Source organism: Anastrepha ludens, chromosome 2 (genome assembly GCF_028408465.1).
Source record: "Anastrepha ludens isolate Willacy chromosome 2, idAnaLude1.1, whole genome shotgun sequence".
Taxonomy (NCBI): Eukaryota; Metazoa; Arthropoda; class Insecta; order Diptera; family Tephritidae; genus Anastrepha; species Anastrepha ludens.
In genome coordinates this window covers 52,016,123-52,036,645 of record NC_071498.1, presented here as the reverse complement: position 1 = coordinate 52,036,645, position 20,523 = coordinate 52,016,123, and the positions used below count along the sequence as shown (strand labels likewise).

Sequence of the window (20,523 nt, the reverse complement as noted above, 5' to 3'; positions counted from 1 at the left end):
AAATCGTTTCACATCCCGCAAAAATGGGAAAAATTGCAGGGTCTTTCAAGCTCAAGACTTTTTTTTCTGATAAGCATTAAAAGCATTTTTGAATGGGAAATCATTATTTGTTCATTGGCATACACAACAAAGAGTTTATAATTAAGGAGTACTAAATGAGGCCGCCGTAGCCGAGTGGGTTGGTGCGTGATTACCATTCGGAATTCACAGAGAGAACGTTGGTTCGAATCTCGGTGAAACTAAAATTAATAAAAACATTTTTCTAATAGCGGTCACCCCTCGGCAGGCAATGGCAAACCTCCGAGTGTATTTCTGCCAAGAAAGAGCTCCTCATAAAAATATCTGCCGTTCAGAGTCGGCTTGAAACTGTAGGTCCCTCCATTTGTGGAACAACTCCAAGACGCACACCACAAATAGGAGGAGGAGCTCGGTCAAACACCCAAAAAGGGTGTACGCGTCAATTACATATATATAGTTTATATAAAAGAGGATTTTCCTAATGCTCGATTAAAGGCATGTTAAATTCATTGTTTTTTTCGAGTTGAGTTCTTATTGTACTCAAGCCTACAAATTAACCAATTTTTAGAAAAATTCACGATAATATGAAGCATGTTTGTATCACTTAATAAAATCAATCAGTCAGATGCGCCGCATACTCGTAATCATCATAGCAACTACAACTCGAGGTGACCCAATGCTTCCTTCAAAAATGTGCTCGGTTCATTGCATTGCTTCTTTTAGCATTTATAAGGCATTAAAATCTGCATCAACATCGACTGTCCATCTTCTTGTTGGTCTTCCACGCTTTTAATTGTCCATAATAAGATAATTGGAAGTACTTTTTTTAATCCTGCTGTCGTCCATTCTGAGTAGGTGCCCAAATCATTTCAGCCGCTGAGCTTTAGCGAAACGCAGAATGTTTTGACCTAATATCAGCTGCGCCGCTTACTATTGGTACTAAATTTGACCATTTTAGGATTTATGGGGGTCTCGAGCGCTCGACCCAGACTCTTTTTCTCTCCAAGTAAGCATAAAACCCGAAATGCGCCAAATTGCTGAATGATTTTTAAGATACCAAAAATCCGATTCAACTTCCGATTGATTTTCAGCACATTCCAATGTCAGTTATATTATACTAGATTATATGATCCGGCTTAAGATACTTCCTACAAGACAGATTGAAAAAGTGTTACAAACTTCTGCCATCCGTATGTTCCTCATAAGACTCAGTCGAGGCAGACAAATGTCTCAAATTTTTCACGAACAGTAAAGATGATGAAATGTTCAAGCTAAGAAAACCAGAGAATTCACAATTTCATTGAATTTATTTTGGTTGTTGTTAGATATTTTTTATTGTAATAATACTATCTGTTAATAATAATAATTAGAAAGAAGAGTGTATACTAAATGCATCTACATATTATAGTATATATCCTTTTTTTTGCTTCAGTTAATTTGGTGCCAAAGCTATCTGCACCTTACGTAAAACATAAGTTTTGTATTGACAGCGGTTGCAAACTATCACAAGCGACTGCTTCGCAATGCGCCAACTAGCTACAGCTCGTAGCAAGATGTTGCTGCAACATAGTTTCCGGTGTTGCCCAAGTATCGCATAGCAGAGCAGAGGATAATTTTGGCAGGAATGTATGGCAATCAGTTATAAAGTAGCTATTTTCTGTTGATCTATCACAAACTGCATCAGTTGCTGAAAGAAAAGCAAAAAAGTTTAATAAATGGAAGTGGTTTAAAACAAAATTTTTCTCTTGGTTTTAGTAGTTATTCGCATTATATAAACTGCGCTAAATAGTTATAGCACTAGGGCTTATTGACACATTTTTCCAATTTATTTGTTTCGTATTTAATTTTGATAATTTTTTTATGAAAACAAAGTCCATTCTACTATAAAAACTATATAAATTCAAGTTTCAAACTTAGTGCATAATTAAAAAATTAAAAAAGAATTGCTTTAATATTTCACACTTTTTAATTAGAATTAAACAAAATCGAACAATTTTATTTATATGTTTAATATATTTTTAATAGAACAGAGTCTATTTCACGTTTACACTCACCCAAATTATCGTAACAGTAAAAATTTTCCACCTCCTCCACGTTCTTTTCCACCGCTATTAGTTGCTTTCTTTTAGGCGGCACTGTACCAATCACAATCGGTATAAAAAACTTATGTAAAATACGTTTCTTATTAATCAGCACAGCTTCCACATAATGACTTATTTGTATGAGACTATTTTCATTACTCCTCAATGAAATGTGCACCATTAGCGGTATATTTAGTCGACCGCACACCATCACATATGAGGAACATATTTTGTGAGCATCACTTTTTAGCAATTTGAGAAACTCTTTTGTTTTCTTCTGGGGACTGGTTGCACGAAAACTACTTGCTTCATATAAATTCACACTCAGTTTTGTGCATGATGCAAATATGTGTCGACCATGTAACGTGTAGGAGATAGCTTGTCCCGGCACATAGCCAGTGCCAGTGGGTAGGCTGAAGTGGAGCGGCTCATGAACGTTCGACGGCGCACTGGTAATGGTTAGTTTTTGAGGCTGGAAATTTAAAATTTTTATGATATATAAAATATTTACGAAATATTAAATTTTTATGAAATTTAAAATTTTATGAAGTTCAAAATAAATTTTTCTAAAATTTAGGATATTTATGATGTATACGATTTTTTTGTAATTCAAAATTTATTAAATTTAAAATTTTTATGAGATTTACTATTTTTGTGGAATGCAAAATTTTTATAAAATTTGCGGTATTAATCAAACTTGCAGCTTTTATGAAATTTATAATTTTTATGAAATTTAAGACTTGATAAAATTTAAAATTTTTATGAAGTTTCAAATTTATATGAAATTTAGAATTGTTATGAAATTTAAAACTTTTTTGGAATTTAAAACTTTCAGGAAATTTTCAGCTTCTTATTAAATTTATGATATTTATGAATTCTAAATTTTTATAAAGTGTCAAATTTTCATACAATTAAAAATTTTCATGAAACTAAAAATTTTTATAAAATTTACAACTTAAATAAAATTTACAATGAAGTATACTATTTTTATGAAATCTAAAATTTTTGCGAAATTTAAAGTTTTTATGAAATATAAAATATTTATGAAATTTAGAATTTTATGAAATTTAAAATTTTTATGAAATTTGGAGTTTTAATGAGACTTAAAAGTTTTATGATATATAATATAATATAAACTTTGTTTGAAATTTAAAACTGTTATTAAATAAACAATTTGTATCATATATCAAATATTTATGAATTTTAAAGTTCTTTAGAAATTATTGTAAAATTTTTATCAAATTTGTGACTTTAATGAAAGCTACAGCTTTTATGAAATTTATAGCTTTTATGACATTTAAAATATTTACGAAATTAAGAACTTTATGAAATTTTAAATTTTTATGAAATTTAGAATTTTTATGAGACTTTAAAGTTTTATGATAGATAATTTTTTTTTATGAAATTTCATATTTTTAAGAAAAATAAAATTTGTATGAAATTAAAAAATTTTATTAAACTTACAATTTTTATAATATAAAAATTTTTATGAAACTGAAAATTTGTATAATATTTGAAATATTTATGAAATTTAAAATTTCTCGGAAATTAAAAAAAAAATTTATGAATTTTACTATTTTTGTGAAAAATAAAATTTTTGTGAAATGTAAAATATTTATGAAATTTGCGATTTTAATGAATGTTGCGGTTTTTATGAAATTTACAGTTTTCATGTCATTTAAAATTTTTACGAAATATTAAAATATTCTTTAAAAACTCTCGTTGTTTGAAAAATATTAAAAGTGACAGCTGTAAACCAAAAGTGGTCGCAAAATATGCAGTAGAGTGGGCCGAAAAAAATGTTTTTTTTGGATCGAATTCTAATAGTGCGGAAAAGTTGCACTATGAGACTAATAAAGTGTGTGCCAAATTTAAGTCCAATCGAACGATATCTTCTGTCGCCAGCAGAGGCCTCAAATTTTGAAATTTCAGTTTAAATTCTGAACAATTTTAACTTTTTTGAAAATACAATTTGTTATCATACCGGTATATGTATATTAAATACAAATTTTATTTGAGAATGCCCACCTAAACAATTTAATTCAGCACACTTCACTCTGTTTGTTTGATGAAGCAATACGTTTATAGAGCTCCCAGTAGCTCGTCCTTGTACTGCGAGTTGAATTCAAGTTACAGTAATTACTTTGTCTATTTTCTCTTCCGCTTTATTCGAAAAATATTGCTTCGTATAAAACCACTTAATTATAATCTTTTATTAAAATTTTATATGACGACAATGGCACTCATCAAATTTTCCCTAAGACAAACGTTTAATTGCTCAATGTTTGGAAGTCCTAAAGATTTGCCAGATCATCAACTACCAAGTTATGAAGATGTAATGAGATGTTGTTTTTGCAAAGACTGGAACTGGGAGTAGAGTCAGGAGGAAACAGAGAGCCGGCCTTTTCGATCGTAGCCGGACAAGTTGCCAAGAAAATAATTTGTATTTCCCACAGTCTCAGATTCACGCGCAATGTACATGATAAATGAGTATCATAAAAAGTACAGAGAAATTAAAAAGGGTTTGTATTCTGCACATAGAAGTCCTGCTCTGGAAAAACGTGCTGATGACTTTAAGGCGAATGCTTCCCGATTTTTTGATATTTCAGCTTGAAAGTGTCAAGATTTTACAACTTGCTCATGTCCAAGAGAAAAAAGTTCCTCAAAAAGAGCAAGCTTTTCTGTCAGACCAAAGAGGTGCGCGTATTGGCCGTTTCGGAACAGAGGACATACATGAAACAAAGAAACTTATAGAAAGACAACGTCGCCGCGATGAGATGACCAAGCAAATTTCTAATAAAAAATTCTGTGGTCCAGAAAACTCTCCTTCTTGCTCTACGCTCGGCGAACGTAACAAATGAAATTCTTAAGGATATTTTATCATCCAACAACGTGTATGAAAATTGGGCATTCTCTAAATATCCATGCCACACACTTACGGTGGAGCGAATGGTGAAACTCGTTACTGAAGCATCCCTTCAAGTATGCGGAAGTGACGCTTGGGATGGATTCATTCGGTGTACTTCAGCATCCCCTCAAACTATGCCTCAACCCAAAGTGTAGCAACCTCCACGTGGTGAGTTCTGGGCTACAAAAATATTTATGTACTCGTATTTTCGCAATAAAAAGTAGGCAATAAACGGGCACAATCAATAACATTTTATTATTATTTTATAGTGTACAGGTGCTTAATCTTGGATAAATTTATGTTCAATTAGTTTATAGTTATTATTTTGGTATGAAATGTGCTCCGATATGTATGCATAGAGAAAAAAAAAATATCCTGAAAAAATAAAATTTTTCAAAATATCAACTGAAATTTCTATTGTATATTTGAGGTTTCTGTTGGCGACAGAAGATATCCTTCGATTGGGCTGAAATTTGCCACACACTTTACTAGTCTAACAGTGCAACTTTTCCGAACTATTAGAATTCGATCCTAAAATAAATTTTCTTTCGAGCCACTCTAATATGCAGGCCATTTTAATATTTTTTCTTTCTCCTTCAATTCACATTATTTTGTGTTTTCTTTCCAATATTAAATTTTCCATTATTTACTCACCTCAACTAACTCCGCTGCATCACTCAAGTCCAAACGATTTTTGACAACTATACGCGCTGTGAATACTTTGTTGAAAACCGATTTCCGCTGCAACACCAATCGCACGCAGTAAGCAACTTCGCCATGCGACATTTCACAGCTTGCTGGCGCATCGTGTGGCAAAGTAAAGCAAAATTCTTCCACACGCACCTCACCCGCTTGCAATCGCATGCACTTCACAAGCGTATATGACTCACATAAATGTTCCTGCTTGCCACTATAGAGCTCCTTGTTATCCTTCTCAATGATGTCGTCATGCAAAAGGGATGCGCCTCTACTCTTCTCTAGCCATTGTACGCGCTCAGTTCCAACCAATGAGAGTTGTATTGCTATCGAAGTGTGAAAACAAAACAGCAGAACAAACAAACAAACAAATTAAATAAATATGAAAGTTATAAATAAAACAGACATACGAATGGTAAAGATTAACAGTTGTGTTAGCATTTTATTGCAACTTTTAACATTGTAAAACTCGCATCAGCTTATTTACATCCATAAATTTTGGAGTATTATTTTTTATCAGTTTTACGACTTGCTCGCTTTTTTTTTTTTGTTTTTTTGTTTTTTGGTGGTTTGTGCGAATTGCAAATGTTTGCTAATTGTTAAGATAAATGCTTTTGAGAGCAGCTATCGTTTATCTAAGCAAGGCGCGCCCTTATCATAGCCGAATTAGTGTGAATTTTTGGTTTTTGCTATTCCATTGGGATGTGATAAAGCAGTAAATTGTGTTCGTCACAAATCAGCTAATCAAATAATTTTAGTAGTTATTTTAAAAAGGTGTAATTTTGATTGGTCGCTTGTTCAATTTTGTGTTTTTTTATTACAATATATCAGATATTTCGCACCCCACCCAAAGATGTGGCCGAAAATCAAGCACGTCGAGAAATGCATCGCTGTACGCTTTGAAAAATTTATGGACATACTAATTTCTCCGTCGATTTGATGCACCAAACGAGCCTTGTATGCTTAAGTTTTGTAATAAATTTTGAGAAATTTCCACCTGTTGTCAACATTCAGTTGTTAACCCTCCAATGCCTGATTTTTATATAGGGCTCAAAAAATGATTTTAGCCAAATTTTTGGTCAAAATGAACGAATTTTAAATCCGTCGTTTATTAGACTCTTACTTTGCGTGGTACAGGTAAAAATATCTCTCCGACCTTTGGCGGAATCGGACATTTACGCTTAAATTTTGCAAATGAATAATTTTTTTGTATTGGATATTAATTCTTATTTCAAGCCTGTTCATCAAATCTACGCCGCCCATATCGTGATTATATTCTTATATAACATTTGGGTAATTAATCTCGATATTTTCTTTATTTTTTCGATTCCATCAAGTTTTGCAACTGAGTATCTTTCTTTCGTCAACATTGGAGATGTCAAACATTTTTTGTAGCAAGTGCAGCATTAGAAGGCAAGTTGCAGTTTGGCACACGATTAACTCGTACAGTGCCCAAACAGTAAGTACCGCCACTCCGAAGGTAGACAATCAGGCCAAGCGAAGTGCAAAGATTATTAAAATAGATAATATGATTGACGTTGTCCGGAACATTTTGAGAAAGTCTTACAAAGAGACTTGATGCAGCGCCAAGGTCAGGATGATGTTATCTCCAGTGCCTGAGTAAATCTCGGAAGCATATGAATTAGTCGATTCGTATATAGAGAAAAGTTTTGTTCCCATTTATGTGACTTAGCTGGCACATATTGATAGGTCGGGTTGCCTTGCATTTTTCCTGTAAAACACATTTGCTCATCAACGTTGAAATGCTGTCGTTTACGAAGTTTATTAAATCGTTTTCGAGTCGTCGTATTTTTTATTATTTCAAAGGAATGATTTCCCCAATACGAACGAACATTTGGATATCGATAGACTGGCATGAAGAACATAATGCCAATAAAGCTCCATCTGTTTCATAACGTTTTCCGACATAATTTTGACGAGCATAAATGTACAAGTAAATTCATTTGCTCGATCAAGGACTAAACACGAAAATATACAATATATATAAAGTTTTAAAACAAGTGAGGGACTACTAAACTATCCGTACATTTAGAAACCAATCTGTCAATAAATATTTGAAGCAATCAAAAAGCGTCTTCAATACTTTGAATTCTGCTGGTATTTTTTTGTGGCCTTGGAACACGAGCTCACTCGCATGTAAGCACAAATGCTTCTTCTTCCAAGTAACTTAATTGAGAGTGGATGAATTATTTGTTAGTTCATTTGAATTATGAAGAAAAGCACCACTCGGTGGAACAGCAGGTTCGCCATCCTAAAATCCAACTCATAGCTAAGGCTTACGTCGACGTTTGCTTGATTGAGACCGAAGAGCAACAGAAGCATCGATTGAAATTGGACCAATTGGATCGGAAGCGGCTGCTGTTTTTTCCTCTGATGAAAGAGTTGCAGTTGAATGTGTTTCAAAATTATACAGGATACTCAGATTTATTGCATCAATTAATGCATCTGTCAAGTCGAGACATTCGTTGATGTCCTTATCGAAAATTTAGTAATTTGCAGCCTCTTAATCCTCATCATAGGTATCGCTTTCTTCTTCCCTTGCTTTATTTTCGTCATGGGTTGGATTTTCATTCATCAGCGCCAGATTGATCTACTACGATTACCAAACATTTTGAGCACAATACCAAGCTCCGACTTTAGGCGGTTTCACTCTCGGAGCGATTTTAATAGACTTAAATTACTAATTGCCAGTATATTTTTCTTATCTTCTAATAAATGTTTTAAATTTCTTACTCACTAGTGCCAAGCAAAACGTACCTTCTACAATAAAGCAAATGCAAAGTGCAGTAAATGTCAAAAAGTTATTCTTCGTGACCGCAGCATTGACATGCGCCTAAGCTATATCTGACTGACTTTTATATGTATGTATGCATATGCTTATCAAATGATATATAAAACAGCTTGTCTTAAAAGTCAAAATTGCTGATTATGAAAATTATTAGTAAAATATAATTGATTAGTACTCAAAGAAATATGATTTTTAAGTTTCGTTGATTACTAAAGAAGTTTAATTGTTGTATGTTTTTTTCTTTACTGATAATAAATAAATATAAATATACTATAAATAAACGTGGTTTACCTTCACTAGCATGCAAAAGTGACGCCCTAGCTCCATTAGGGGAAAAAATAAAATAAAAATAAAATTTTAATAATAAAAAATTAAGAAAATGCATATAATACAAATCCATATTAGTTTATCAGCGGAAGGCCTTGTTAAATTTCATATGATTAATAATATATAATATTATAATATCATATAATTATTGATAGTTATATTTCATTTTAACAAATAAAGAAGTTGAATTTTTTCCCAAATTAATCAATAAAACAGGACAATATGACAGGTTAAAAATCATATGCCAGTTCTACTCATGATTATCTTTTACGTATGTATGTCAGTATGTCAATATGATTATGTTTCTAGCGTTAGGCCAAGTTAGGTCAACTCAACCACAATTCAGCAACTGAACAATAGCCACCCAGACCTCAACATATTGTAATTCTGCACAAAGACCTTGACCTACAAGAGAAATTCAACACAAAAATTGGAAGCGGAAGACCAGCTAAAATATTGCAACTCTACGAGTATACGGCTTTGGAGCAACAGTTCAATGATGCCCATTTTACTCAAAAATTATCTTTTCGTATAAGACCCATTTTCATCTCAGCAGCGACGTTCATAATCAAACTTTGCTGTACTTCTTCATCTTCTTTATTGGCGCAGTTGACGCCGAAGCGATTTTGGCAGAGTTCGACATGGCGTGCCAGTCGTTTCTTTTACTTGCTGACGCCAATTATAAATGCCAAGTGAAGCCAAGTTCTTCACCACATATCCCTTTCAAAGCAATGGAGGCCTTCTTCTTCCTCTGCCACCACCTTCGGGCATCGTCTCGAATATTTTCTCAGCCGGCGGGTTTGCGTCAATTCGTATGACAAGACCTAGCCGTTCCACTTAATTCGCTGGCCTATATCCATGTCGTCGTACAGCTGATCGTTTCATCCTTACTTCCATCCCTGCCTGCGATTACGCCTTCAACAGCGCGGAAGGATTGCATTCATAGCTCTGAATATACACGCGTAATGATAGAGAAACCAACGCATCCCGATCTTACGTTTCCCATTTTTCTTCGAACAATCTTATTATTTATTTATTTTATTGTTTATTTATTTATATAATTAGTCTTTTTCGTGATGTCGGTTTGCCTCTTCGGAGCTGTGATTTGACACCATTGAACATGATTTTTTATAGAGTGACGTTAAAGTATGATTCATACAATATTGTTTGGCTGAAATAGGGTGTGAAACCCTAGGTAGTGTGCTGCAAAATATGGGTTGCATTATGAGCTAATGCGCGGCTATTTGAATGAATTGATATTTTATAATTAATTGGAACCGAAACCAGCCGCGGGCCAACCAAGGAACATTAAACAGCAAGAAGAGCAATAATATCAATACATATTTATTCTTTTTAAGCTTTTGGTTGATGGAATGGCAAAAATCAATAAATAAAGATTGCAAATAAATGGACAAAATTAAATAAACTGATTTATTGTTAATACTTATACCTGTTCTATGTGCCTTGGGCCAACTTTTTATTTAGATTTTGACAAATGTTATTTTCATTATTTCATTATTTTCATTTCAATTTATTTTAAATTCTAAGCCTATAAAATGCTTCGAAAATGTGTTCAATGGTTTTTGAATTTTTCCAAAATATAGTACAGTTTTTTTCCATTCTCTTAGGAAACAGTCCGCATAACTTAAACCACTAATACGTTGATCCACAACCGTCTTCAATTCATGAGTTAGACACTTTTCCCACATGAATAGTTTTAAGTGAAATAGGCAATAGTTTGTCGAATTTTCAAATGTTTGTCAAAAAAATACAAAATGTGGAAGTTGGATAAAAATGCATATATAATAAATATTTGCATATGCAGAGGTTACTTTCCCCCTTGAGGAAACTTATCTTATATTGGGATCTTACCCACCTTTAAAAAAAAATAATTTGTCAAGATAAAAGTTGATATTTCGCAATGAAAATCAGTACGTAGCTATTTTCAGTATGATTCTAATTATAATTTTTAAAAGCACAAAAAATGCGATTTTGGTAAAACTCAGCAGGTCAAATATCGCGGAAAGAGTGATAACAAAGAAAGACACATTTTGAAAAAATGGCGGTCCATTCTGATTGCATACCTTAAAAACAAATTTAAAAAAGTATTAAAAACATAAAAATAAAAACAAAATAAATAAAAACAATTAAAAAATAAAAAGAAATTTTTTAGTAATCTGGAGGAACAACTTGCAATTTAAAAAACAAAAACATTAGAAAAAAAAAAATTTACCCTAAAAAAAATTCAAAAATTAAAAAAATTATCGGCGAAATTAAATTTGTTTTAAATTTAAAAATCATGAAAATTTTTGTTTTTCTGTAATCTGGAGAAAACATTGGTTTGCACAATGAACTGCATAAGAAAAATTGAGTCGAACCTTGAATGTTGGTTCAGAAATTGCAGATTAGGCGCAAAACCATAACATTTTTATGTATATATATATGCCTATGAAATGAGACTGTCAGCTATTAGTACATAGATGTCGCTAGGAGCGTTTTGAAACCTTCCCAAATGTCTTGGTTTTTTCGTCTGTCATCTGTCAACAATATTCAGTTCATTGTTTGATACGTTTCATACAACAATGCATTTTTATCGCTCTTAAAAATGTCGAATTTCGTGCCTTCAAACTACGATTTGCGGACATCGTTGATTTTCAGTTAGAAGCTTATGGTGGACATGCTCTAAGTAGAGCACAGTGCTTCAGGTGGTTTGAAAATTCCGAAGTCCGAAAAAGTTTGACGACGCCGAATTGCAAATATCGTTGGATGAAGATGATGGTCAAACGGAAGAAATGATGTCAGAGCAGTTGGGAGTGGCCAAAAAAACTATTTCGAAACGTTTGAAAGACATGGGCATGATTTTAAAGGTCGGAAGATGGGTGCCGCATGAACTGACTGAAAGGCAGCAAGAGAACCGAAAAACCACTTGTGAAATGCTGCTCTCCCGGGTTAAAAGGAATTCTTTTTTTTGCATCGAATAGTTACGAGTGATGAAAAATGGGTGTATTTCTCCAATCCCAAGCGTAAACGATCGTATGATCGCCAAAAACAACAACAAACCAAATCGCTTCGGCCTCAAGACAATGCTGTGGGTTTTTTGGGATCAGCGTGGTATGATTTGGTACGAGCTATTAAAACCAGGTTAAACAGCTGACGGTGCACGCTACCAAGGACAAGTGGCCAATTTGAACAGCGCTATACACTGAAAACGCCCAGAATATGCCGATCGGCGTCACAAAGTAATTTTTCTTGATGACAATGCACCGCCACATCGAACAAGAGCGACCCGGGAATTGGTGGAGACGTACGATTGGGAACCGCTGGTGCATGCGGCTTCCTCACCAGACTTGGCACCTTCCGATTATCATTTGTTTGCATCGATGGGCTACGCACTTTCCGAGCAGCGCTTCAATTCTCACGAAGAAGCCAAAACATGGCTCGATGATTGGTTTGCGGCCAAAGACGGCCAATTTTTTTGGCGCGGCATCCACAATTTGCCTGAGAGTTGGGAAAAATGTGTCGCCAGCGATGGCTATTATTTTGAAGATTAAATTTGTAACAATTTTTTGTTAATAAACGTTTGAAATTGAAAAAAAGTCTCATTTCATAGGTATCTACCGTCTCACTTTATAGGTATACATAATTGACGCGTACACACTTTTTGCGTTTTTATGTATAACTACGTTAATTTTATCGTCGAAATAAAACAAGCACGCGATGTGGACTTTTTCTTCACCTTTCATAATATATCTTCACAACAGACGTATGTATGTATATTTTTCCCTCAAGTGTGGGAATTAAAAATATATTCACTTATGTAAACATTATTTAGTACTTTTAATTGATACTTTTCAATTTGCAAATTATTTAGATTTATCGCAGACTGTCTTGAAATACCTACTTGAAAATTGAAAATACTTACAATTATTTTATTATCACAAATAAGTCTGAATATGACTGAAACCCTACTGATAAAGCTATACAACACATAAAATCCTATTCGTATCTTCAGTAATACAGTTAGTGAAAGATTAATATTAATATTTTGAGTAGGACTCCAGCTAAATATATAATAAAGAGTGTCCGCCCCAATTCGATACTATGTACGCTCTCTTAAGCGGACACCTAAGGGACTGAACAATTTGTGTGGGGGGGTGTCCGCTTACGAAAAAAATTTTTAAAAAAGGGTTGTTGGCTCAAGAGGAAAAAATTCAAAAGAAAAAAAGGGATTTGTGGAATACACTGAAAAAAAGTGTTGACCTTTGGGAGGTATCCGCTTAAGAGAGGTGTCCGTTAGGAGAGAGTACATATAAATTATTTTTAACAATCTTTTCTACTAACGACGAAAATATGTACATAAATGGGGAGTGTATAGTCGCGAATCTAATTGGTGTCTTTGCTTTGATGTTACACCTATGTCGAAAAACTCGAAAATTATTAAAATTATTTTTATTTTATTTGCTAGTTTGGAAAAAAACTCAAATAACTAGTACTCGCGTTGTCGATTACCTATAAAATTAAATACTTACATATAACATTTATAAAACACGCAAGAATAAATTTTTGAAAGGGGTAGATAAACAATTGCTGTTTTAAAATTCGACATTTAATATTTTCTTTATTTTCTTCAAGATATTTACAAACTCGTCTGTGTAAACAATTTATTCGCATATCGAAATATACGCCACTTCAACTTGGTTTGTTTTTTCCAGCATTATGAAGTTTACTATAGCTGAGTTTTATTCCTAGAGCTTTCCGTTTGATGAAAATGTGGGTTTTCCATGTGATTTTGCTATCAAGATGCATGCCAAGATATTTTGTGACGTGGGTTCGGGAGATAATTGTAGATATTATTGGGATTAACGGGTGGGCAAGTTTTTCGATTTAGTGTAAAAGTGACTTGGAAATAAATAAATATACATACATATGTATATACAGTGACTCACAGCTTATTTGATTGAAAAAGTAAGTTTAATTTATTTGTCAAACTTCGCGGGATTAAAATTTCGCTCTAGTTATTTTTTTCATGAGTTGGCAGCACTGTTAATAACATTTGGGCGAACTTTCATGTGAATGTCATTATCAGTAATATATTTACACTTGTGTTTACCAAACGACCAAGAGTGCATTTTTCGATTTTTACAATGTCTGATTTGATTGAGCAGAGAAGTGCAGAAGGCATTTGGTGATTCGACCATGTCGTAGAAAAACGTTTATAAGTGGTACAAAGACTTCATAGAGGGTCGAGAACGTGTTGATGACTTGGAGCGCTCCGGACGACCATTGACGTCAACAGATGACCAACACGTCAATAAAGTGAAGGAACGCGGAGAACGCGTTTCGAGTCGATTGAGGAGATAAAAGCTGAATCGAAGAAGGTGCTGATGGCTACACCGGAAATGGACTATTTGGCATGTTTCGGGGATTGGAAAAATCGTTGGCATAAGTGTATTTCATCGAGAGGGGATTATTTTGAAGGGGATGAAATTGATTTACAAGAATAAATAAAGATTTTTCATTTTACAACCAAAATCCTCTTACTTTTTGCGCACAGTAGGTAATACTTTTTTAGAAAAAAGAAAATTACTCGATGTTTATTAAATTGAATAAAAAATGACTTGTAATGAGATATGTATGTACATATGTACTGTTTACAACTGCAGCAAGAACAATAACAAAAACAAAGCCTGCTGAAAAAATATAAAATCAAATAGTTTTCTCATCAAAATTGCAGTGTATTTTATATTTTCTGTGGGAATGCAATAACCGTGAAATGTATTTTTTTCTGTTTGACTTAGCGTCCTAAGTCGTTCTCAAAAAATTGTGTAAAGACAAGTTGAAAAAATTTAAATTTCTTAAAATGGGAAAACGAACCTCACTTAAAAAAAGGGAAGACGTATTTCGTCATTATAAAGAGGGCAAAAGCCAACGGAAAATTGCAGAAATTGTTGCTATCAGTTCTTCAATCACATTATAGAAAGGTTTCGGCACGAAAACAGCGTAGAAGATTGGGGCAGATCTGCGCCAAATAAAATATTTAATGATGCAGATAAGAGGTGGATTCTTCGCAAAGTTAAAGAAAAACCCGATTAAAGAGCTCCAAAATTAATGAACGAAGTCGAAAAATGCTTAAGCAAGATCTGCCACCCTGAAACTGTTCGTAGAGTTCTGCGCCAAAAAAATTTTCATGGAAGGACTGCCAGAAATAAGCCGTTGATTAATGCTCGTACGAGTAATAGAAAACAAAGAATAGAGTTTTGCAGACAACGTTTGAACATTTCTAGAAGTGCATTGTTTTTGCGGATGAAATCAAATTTAACCTTTTCAGGACTGATGCAAAGTCCTGCGTCTGGAGAAAACCAAACACCGCGCTTCAGCCATGTAATTTGCGCTCTACAGTTAAACACCACGAGGGCAGTGTGATGGTATGGCGTTGCAGGTCCTATTCAGGCGTCGGAAATTTAACATTTATCGAAGGAAACATGAATAAAGAGATGTATCTGGCACTGCTAAAAGATAATTTAGTACAAAGTGCGGATAAAATAGGCATTAGGGATTCGTTTAGGTGCTGCCAAGCCAACGATCCCAAGCATATGTCTGGTATTGTAAAAACTTGGCTTATCTGCAACTACCTACATGTAGTACAGACACCTGCACAGAGTCGAGATCTCAACGTTATTTAGGTTTTGTGATCAGTGCTGGAAAATAAAATAAGAAGCCACAATATTTCTAATGCTTCTGATCTGAAACGGGCACTACAGGAAGAATGGGATAAAATTAGTTCCGATTATACAGTAAAACTTGTAGAATCTATGATTCCCCGATTAAAATCTGTTGCGAATCAAAAGGGATACCCCACTAAGTATTAGCCGTAATCATCTAATTGAAATATTAATGTGTCTTTGTTTTTTAAATAATTTAGTGCACCATTTAAGCTGTGACCTCAAAACTGTAACTGAATTATTTTAATTTGCCATATCTTCCTTATGAAGAAACATTTTTTGTCATTAAATAAAACATGTTATTTAAAAATACAATAAACTATACCTAAGATTTTTTTCTGTAATGGAAATACCATAAAATATATATGAGATATTTTAATAATAAAATTTTTTTGGCTGCATCAAATAAACTGTGAGTCACTGTATATCACACATAAATGGGGGAGGAGCTCAGCCGTGCCCCTAACTTAAAGGGTGATCAAATTGGATGCATCAGATCAGTCCATAAGTTCGTGCGTTTTTTGAAGGTGGTTTTAAATTAATAAAAAAACATTTTAAAGTATTTATTAATCAATAATATAATTTCCTTCATTATTTACAATCTTTTCCCAACATTTAGGCAAATTTTTAATTACCTGCTCAAAAATTTTTTCTTGGAGTCAAAATACGCTTCGATATCCCTTTTTCATAGCTTCTTTTGAGGAGTAGTTCTTGTTACTCATATGGGATTGAAGTCCACGGAAAAGGTGATAATAACAAGGTGCAATATCCGGAGAGTATGGTAGATGCGGCATTAGCTCCCATCCGAGCTCGTTCAGCTTGCCTAATGTTTGCCTTGCGGGTATGAGGTCTTGCGTTGTCGTGGTGAAACAAAACTTTGTCTCTATGATTTTTGTTAAGTGCCTCATTCAGGTTTGATAGCTGATGGGAATAATAATCAGCAGTTATCGTCTGGTTTGATTCCAGAAGTTCATAATAAACAATACCGGCCATATCCCACCAAATAGACAAGAGAATTCACTTGGGGTGAAAGCCATCTCTAGGGGTCGGTTCTGGTATTTCATATTTATCTAACCATTAGCGTTTGCGAACGGGATTATTGTAAAGGACCCATTTTTCATCACCAGTAACGATACGGTTCAAAAAACTTTTATTTTCTAGCCGTTGCAGCAGCTGAGAACACACATTCACTCTCTGCTGAAGGTTGGCGACGGAGAGTCTATATAAAACCCATTTCTCCAGCTTTGAAACCTTTCCCAACTGAACCAGGTGCCTGTGAACTGTTCCATGCGATGAATTTCACCTCTGAGCTATCATATCGACGGTGAAATTTGGCTCAGCTTCCACGAGTGCGAGCAAGGCGTCGGAGTTAAAGACTTCAGGACGACCAGCGCAGGGCATCCTCCACGTCGCAGTTACCTCTTCGGAATTTTGAAAACCACTTTTGCGCAGTCCTTACACTCACGGTATCCTCTTCGTGAACAGTGTTTATTTCTGCAGCAGCAGTTATTGCATTTTTACCACTTGTATAAAAAGATACAAAATATGCCTCTTACACGCGTTCGAAGATTCCATTTTATTTTTAAACAACACGTGCTTCAATCCGCGATTAAAATCACTTGTTGAATGCACAATATATCAAAGAAAATATAAATAGTTCCGTTATATTCCGCGAATAATTTTGTGTATGCAAAAATGGTACAAAAGTGAAATTATGGGTAAACTACGCACGAACTTATGGTTGACCTGATACTTTTTTCAATAGGGCTTTTTTGACAGATCACGCATAACTACTGTCAAACTAAATAAATAATTTTTTTCGGTATTAATTGGCATTTCATTATGGAAAGACTTACGCCTCAACAACGTTTACACATCGTACAATTGTATTATAAAAATCAACGCTCTGTTCGTTAAGCGAAATTGCCATATTTGGGCTAAAGAGCAACTCGAAGCCACTCAAGAACAGCCATTACATCCATTGAAAACTACCATTTCGTGTGGTTATATGGCTTATGGGTTGAAGGACTCATCGGCTCATATTTCTTCAAAGACGAGCCTAGCACCAATGTAACAGTGAATGGCCATGATAAACAACTTTTTGATGCCGGAAATAGAAGTTCGTGCTCTCCACAACATTTGGTTCCAACAAGACGGCGCAGTGGATTGGCCACCAATATCGTGTGATATCACACCTTTGGACTTTTCTTTGTGAACCTTGAACTTTCGATTAAGGCATTGGAAGCCACCATTACTAAAGTTATTCACTAGATACCGATCGAAGTCCTCCAGGGAGTCATTCAAAATTGTCAACATTTGAAAGGGGTTATCTTTAAAAAACAAATGTCATGAATGATTATAGACAAAACTAATAAAGATTGTCCAATCAATTTGAATTTTCGTAGGTTTATTTCAATTTAAAATCCGATACCTCTAAATTGATCACCCTTTATTATTGTATATTAATTCACCCTGGTATGTATGCTTTACTTGGTTGGCCATCTGAAATCTGTAGAGTTCGTCATTGGCATTATTGCGACAAGTCTTAACAGCTGGTTTGTCTTAAGGCTAGCGTATTGTATTCAACACATATACAAGTAGAAGCGCATGTGTGTGTTTTCACATTACTCACCTTCAACTGGCAGCTGTTTTGTAGTGCTCAATATTATGCTGCCAGTTATTTGCTCACCACTATAGTAGATTGGGGTAGTACGCGAAAATTTAAATTGGCAAGCCGTTGACATATTTAAATTTATTTTTATTTTTTTATTTCGTTGAATTTTTTTCCTCCCCGTGAAATCAATAACATTCACTTTTTTATGCCAAAATAATTGCTTTCATACAGTATGCATGTTTTTCGTAAACCTTGCTGATCAATGACTTTTTAACTGAAACCAATTTTGATTGCTTTGTAATTTTTATACACTTTCAAACACGTCAAATTAATTTGCATTCATAATCGGGTAAATTGCTTTAGACATTAATTTATGTATTTTATAAAGATGAGACGCCGCGACGCTGCTTCATTCTAATGATCGTGCAATTTCACAATTATGGTATGTATGCATGTACATATATGTATGATTTTACTGGAATTACGTTAAAAAAAAATTAAAAAATTTATGCATATGTGCATATGTGCATAAATTTTTTGCACGCCTCCAATTTTCCGTTGTTGGCTAATTCCAACAGGCACTGCACGACACTCAAACTCAAACTAAAGCGTTGTTGATTGCGGCGCTAGCAATGCCTGTTCGATCCACAGCAACGCCACACAAACCGGGTGTGCGCCGAACGAAACCAATCAAATCTGGTGCTCGGGCTAAATGCGTGTGTCGCGGCGTAACGCTAGGTAATCTAAAGCGGTTGCCGTTGACGCTTCGCTATTAGCTCCGCTGGCCGGTCTTACGCCGCCTATTGACTGCTTTGGGTTTATATCGATGTTTGCCGATTTTCTGTGAATTTGGTTTTCCGCTTATCGCTCAAGTTGCAATACGAGCCATTCCTCGGTTGTTTGGCTGCGAATATAAATTTTTTGACGGGACGTCAGCGGTAACGTTCAGCTTAAAGCATTTGACAGTAGAAACTTGTGCAACGAACATTCAAGTTTATCGCTACAAATAGGAAGAAACACAGATATTAAATTATTTATTGGTATAATATTGGATATGCATAGATATTTATTGCCACCAGTTTATGACGGCGCTGACTTTCGAAAGGGGAAAAGATTTATTTTGAAGGCAAAATCAATCGTATTTTGCTTTTGTTGTACGTACTTGGGATATGAATCCCGAGATTCCGACATCCCCTGTTTTTTTAGTCCCGGAAATCACGGAGTTATTGGAAAATTAAATCCAATCTTCAAAGTTTTTCAAAACAAAAAAAAAACCAAGAAAGTTTCATTAAAATTTCATACTTTTTAATCATAATTTTTAGAAAAATATGCAGGTATGCAGATTGATGACTCATAAAATTGCAATTTAAGGAACAGCTATTTTAACTAACTTAAAAATCGGGGTGAATTTTTTTTTTTTGTTTTGCGGCGGTCTTACGCATTTACTCCATATAACGATTTTTTTTTTGTTTTTTTTTTTTTGTTCCCCTTTTTTATATATCTGTCCTTTGACATTAAGTACGTTGTTTAACAATTTGGCCAGGATTTATATACATCACTTAATGACCAGTGCCAAAGCGATAAAAATTAAAATAAACGAAATAATATACAATTAAATAATATTCAATACAAGTTTTACTCTACATAATTAAAATTGTACAACAATATAACAGCAAATCAGCCCCTTTGCACATTTATTATTTTCTAGCATTCATTAAGTCGCTTGGTCGAGTTCTCTTTAAGCGTCTTTCACTGTTTTTCCCCCTTTCCAGAAGTTTTTTGATTTCTGCATTATTGTGTTCCTGTATTTTTTCAAAGTGGCTTCTTGCTATTTTTTTGGTCTCTTCGTCTACTGTTGCTATATTAAAAGTCCTGTGGATGTCATCAATTTTCGTGTACCTGTCAGACATGGTCAAAATTCGAAGAATCTTCGATTATTGTCGTTGAAATTTTACTATATTAGACTTTTTAGCCGTTCCCCACACCTGTAGTCCATATAGCCAGATTGGTTTAATCATGGCTTTGTACAATAATAGCTTGTTCTGTATAGTAAGTCTGGATTTTGTGCTGACTAACCAATGAAGTTGTCGAAGTTTTTCTTTTATTTGTTTGATCTTTGTGGTGATTGCAATTTAGTTTCGAATCCAAATGTATTCCAAGGTATTTAGTAATTCGTTTAATTATAATTGCTTTGCCATTTATTTTAATTGGAACTACAATAAATTTTGTTTTGGTAGAAAATATAACCTGTACGGTTTTGTCTTCATTTATTTTTAGGCACCAATTATCGAACCATTCCTTAACTGCGTTTGTGTATCGCTGCAGTTTTTCAGTAGCGATAGTTAAGC

The 20,523-nt window shown here is 34.1% G+C and overlaps 1 protein-coding gene across 1 annotated transcript; it reads right to left on the bottom strand.

The window, feature by feature from the left end:
* Positions 1-1,336: 1,336 nt before the first annotated feature.
* On the bottom strand, positions 1,337-18,958 carry LOC128871045 (arrestin domain-containing protein 3). The gene is made up of 4 exons (XM_054113299.1): positions 18,194-18,958; positions 5,662-6,029; positions 2,073-2,571; positions 1,337-1,705 (listed from the first exon to the last, which is right to left on the bottom strand). The coding sequence occupies exons 1-4, from the start codon at positions 18,303-18,305 to the stop codon at positions 1,551-1,553; spliced, it is 1,134 nt and encodes a 377-aa protein (XP_053969274.1). The 5' UTR covers positions 18,306-18,958; the 3' UTR covers positions 1,337-1,550.
* Between the last annotated feature and the right edge of the window lie 1,565 nt (positions 18,959-20,523).

Bases quoted from the DNA above. Each gene is read 5' to 3' on its own strand.
- LOC128871045 (XM_054113299.1), bottom strand. From the start codon at position 18,305: ATGTCAACGGCTTGCCAATTTAAATTTTCGCGTACTACCCCAATCTAC. The intron at 6,030-18,193 runs GTGAGTAATGTG...ACACTTCGATAG, and splicing joins AAAACAGCTGCCAGTTGAAG to CAATACAACTCTCATTGGTT. The intron at 2,572-5,661 runs GTGAGTAAATAA...TTAAATTTCCAG, and splicing joins ATGCAGCGGAGTTAGTTGAG to CCTCAAAAACTAACCATTAC.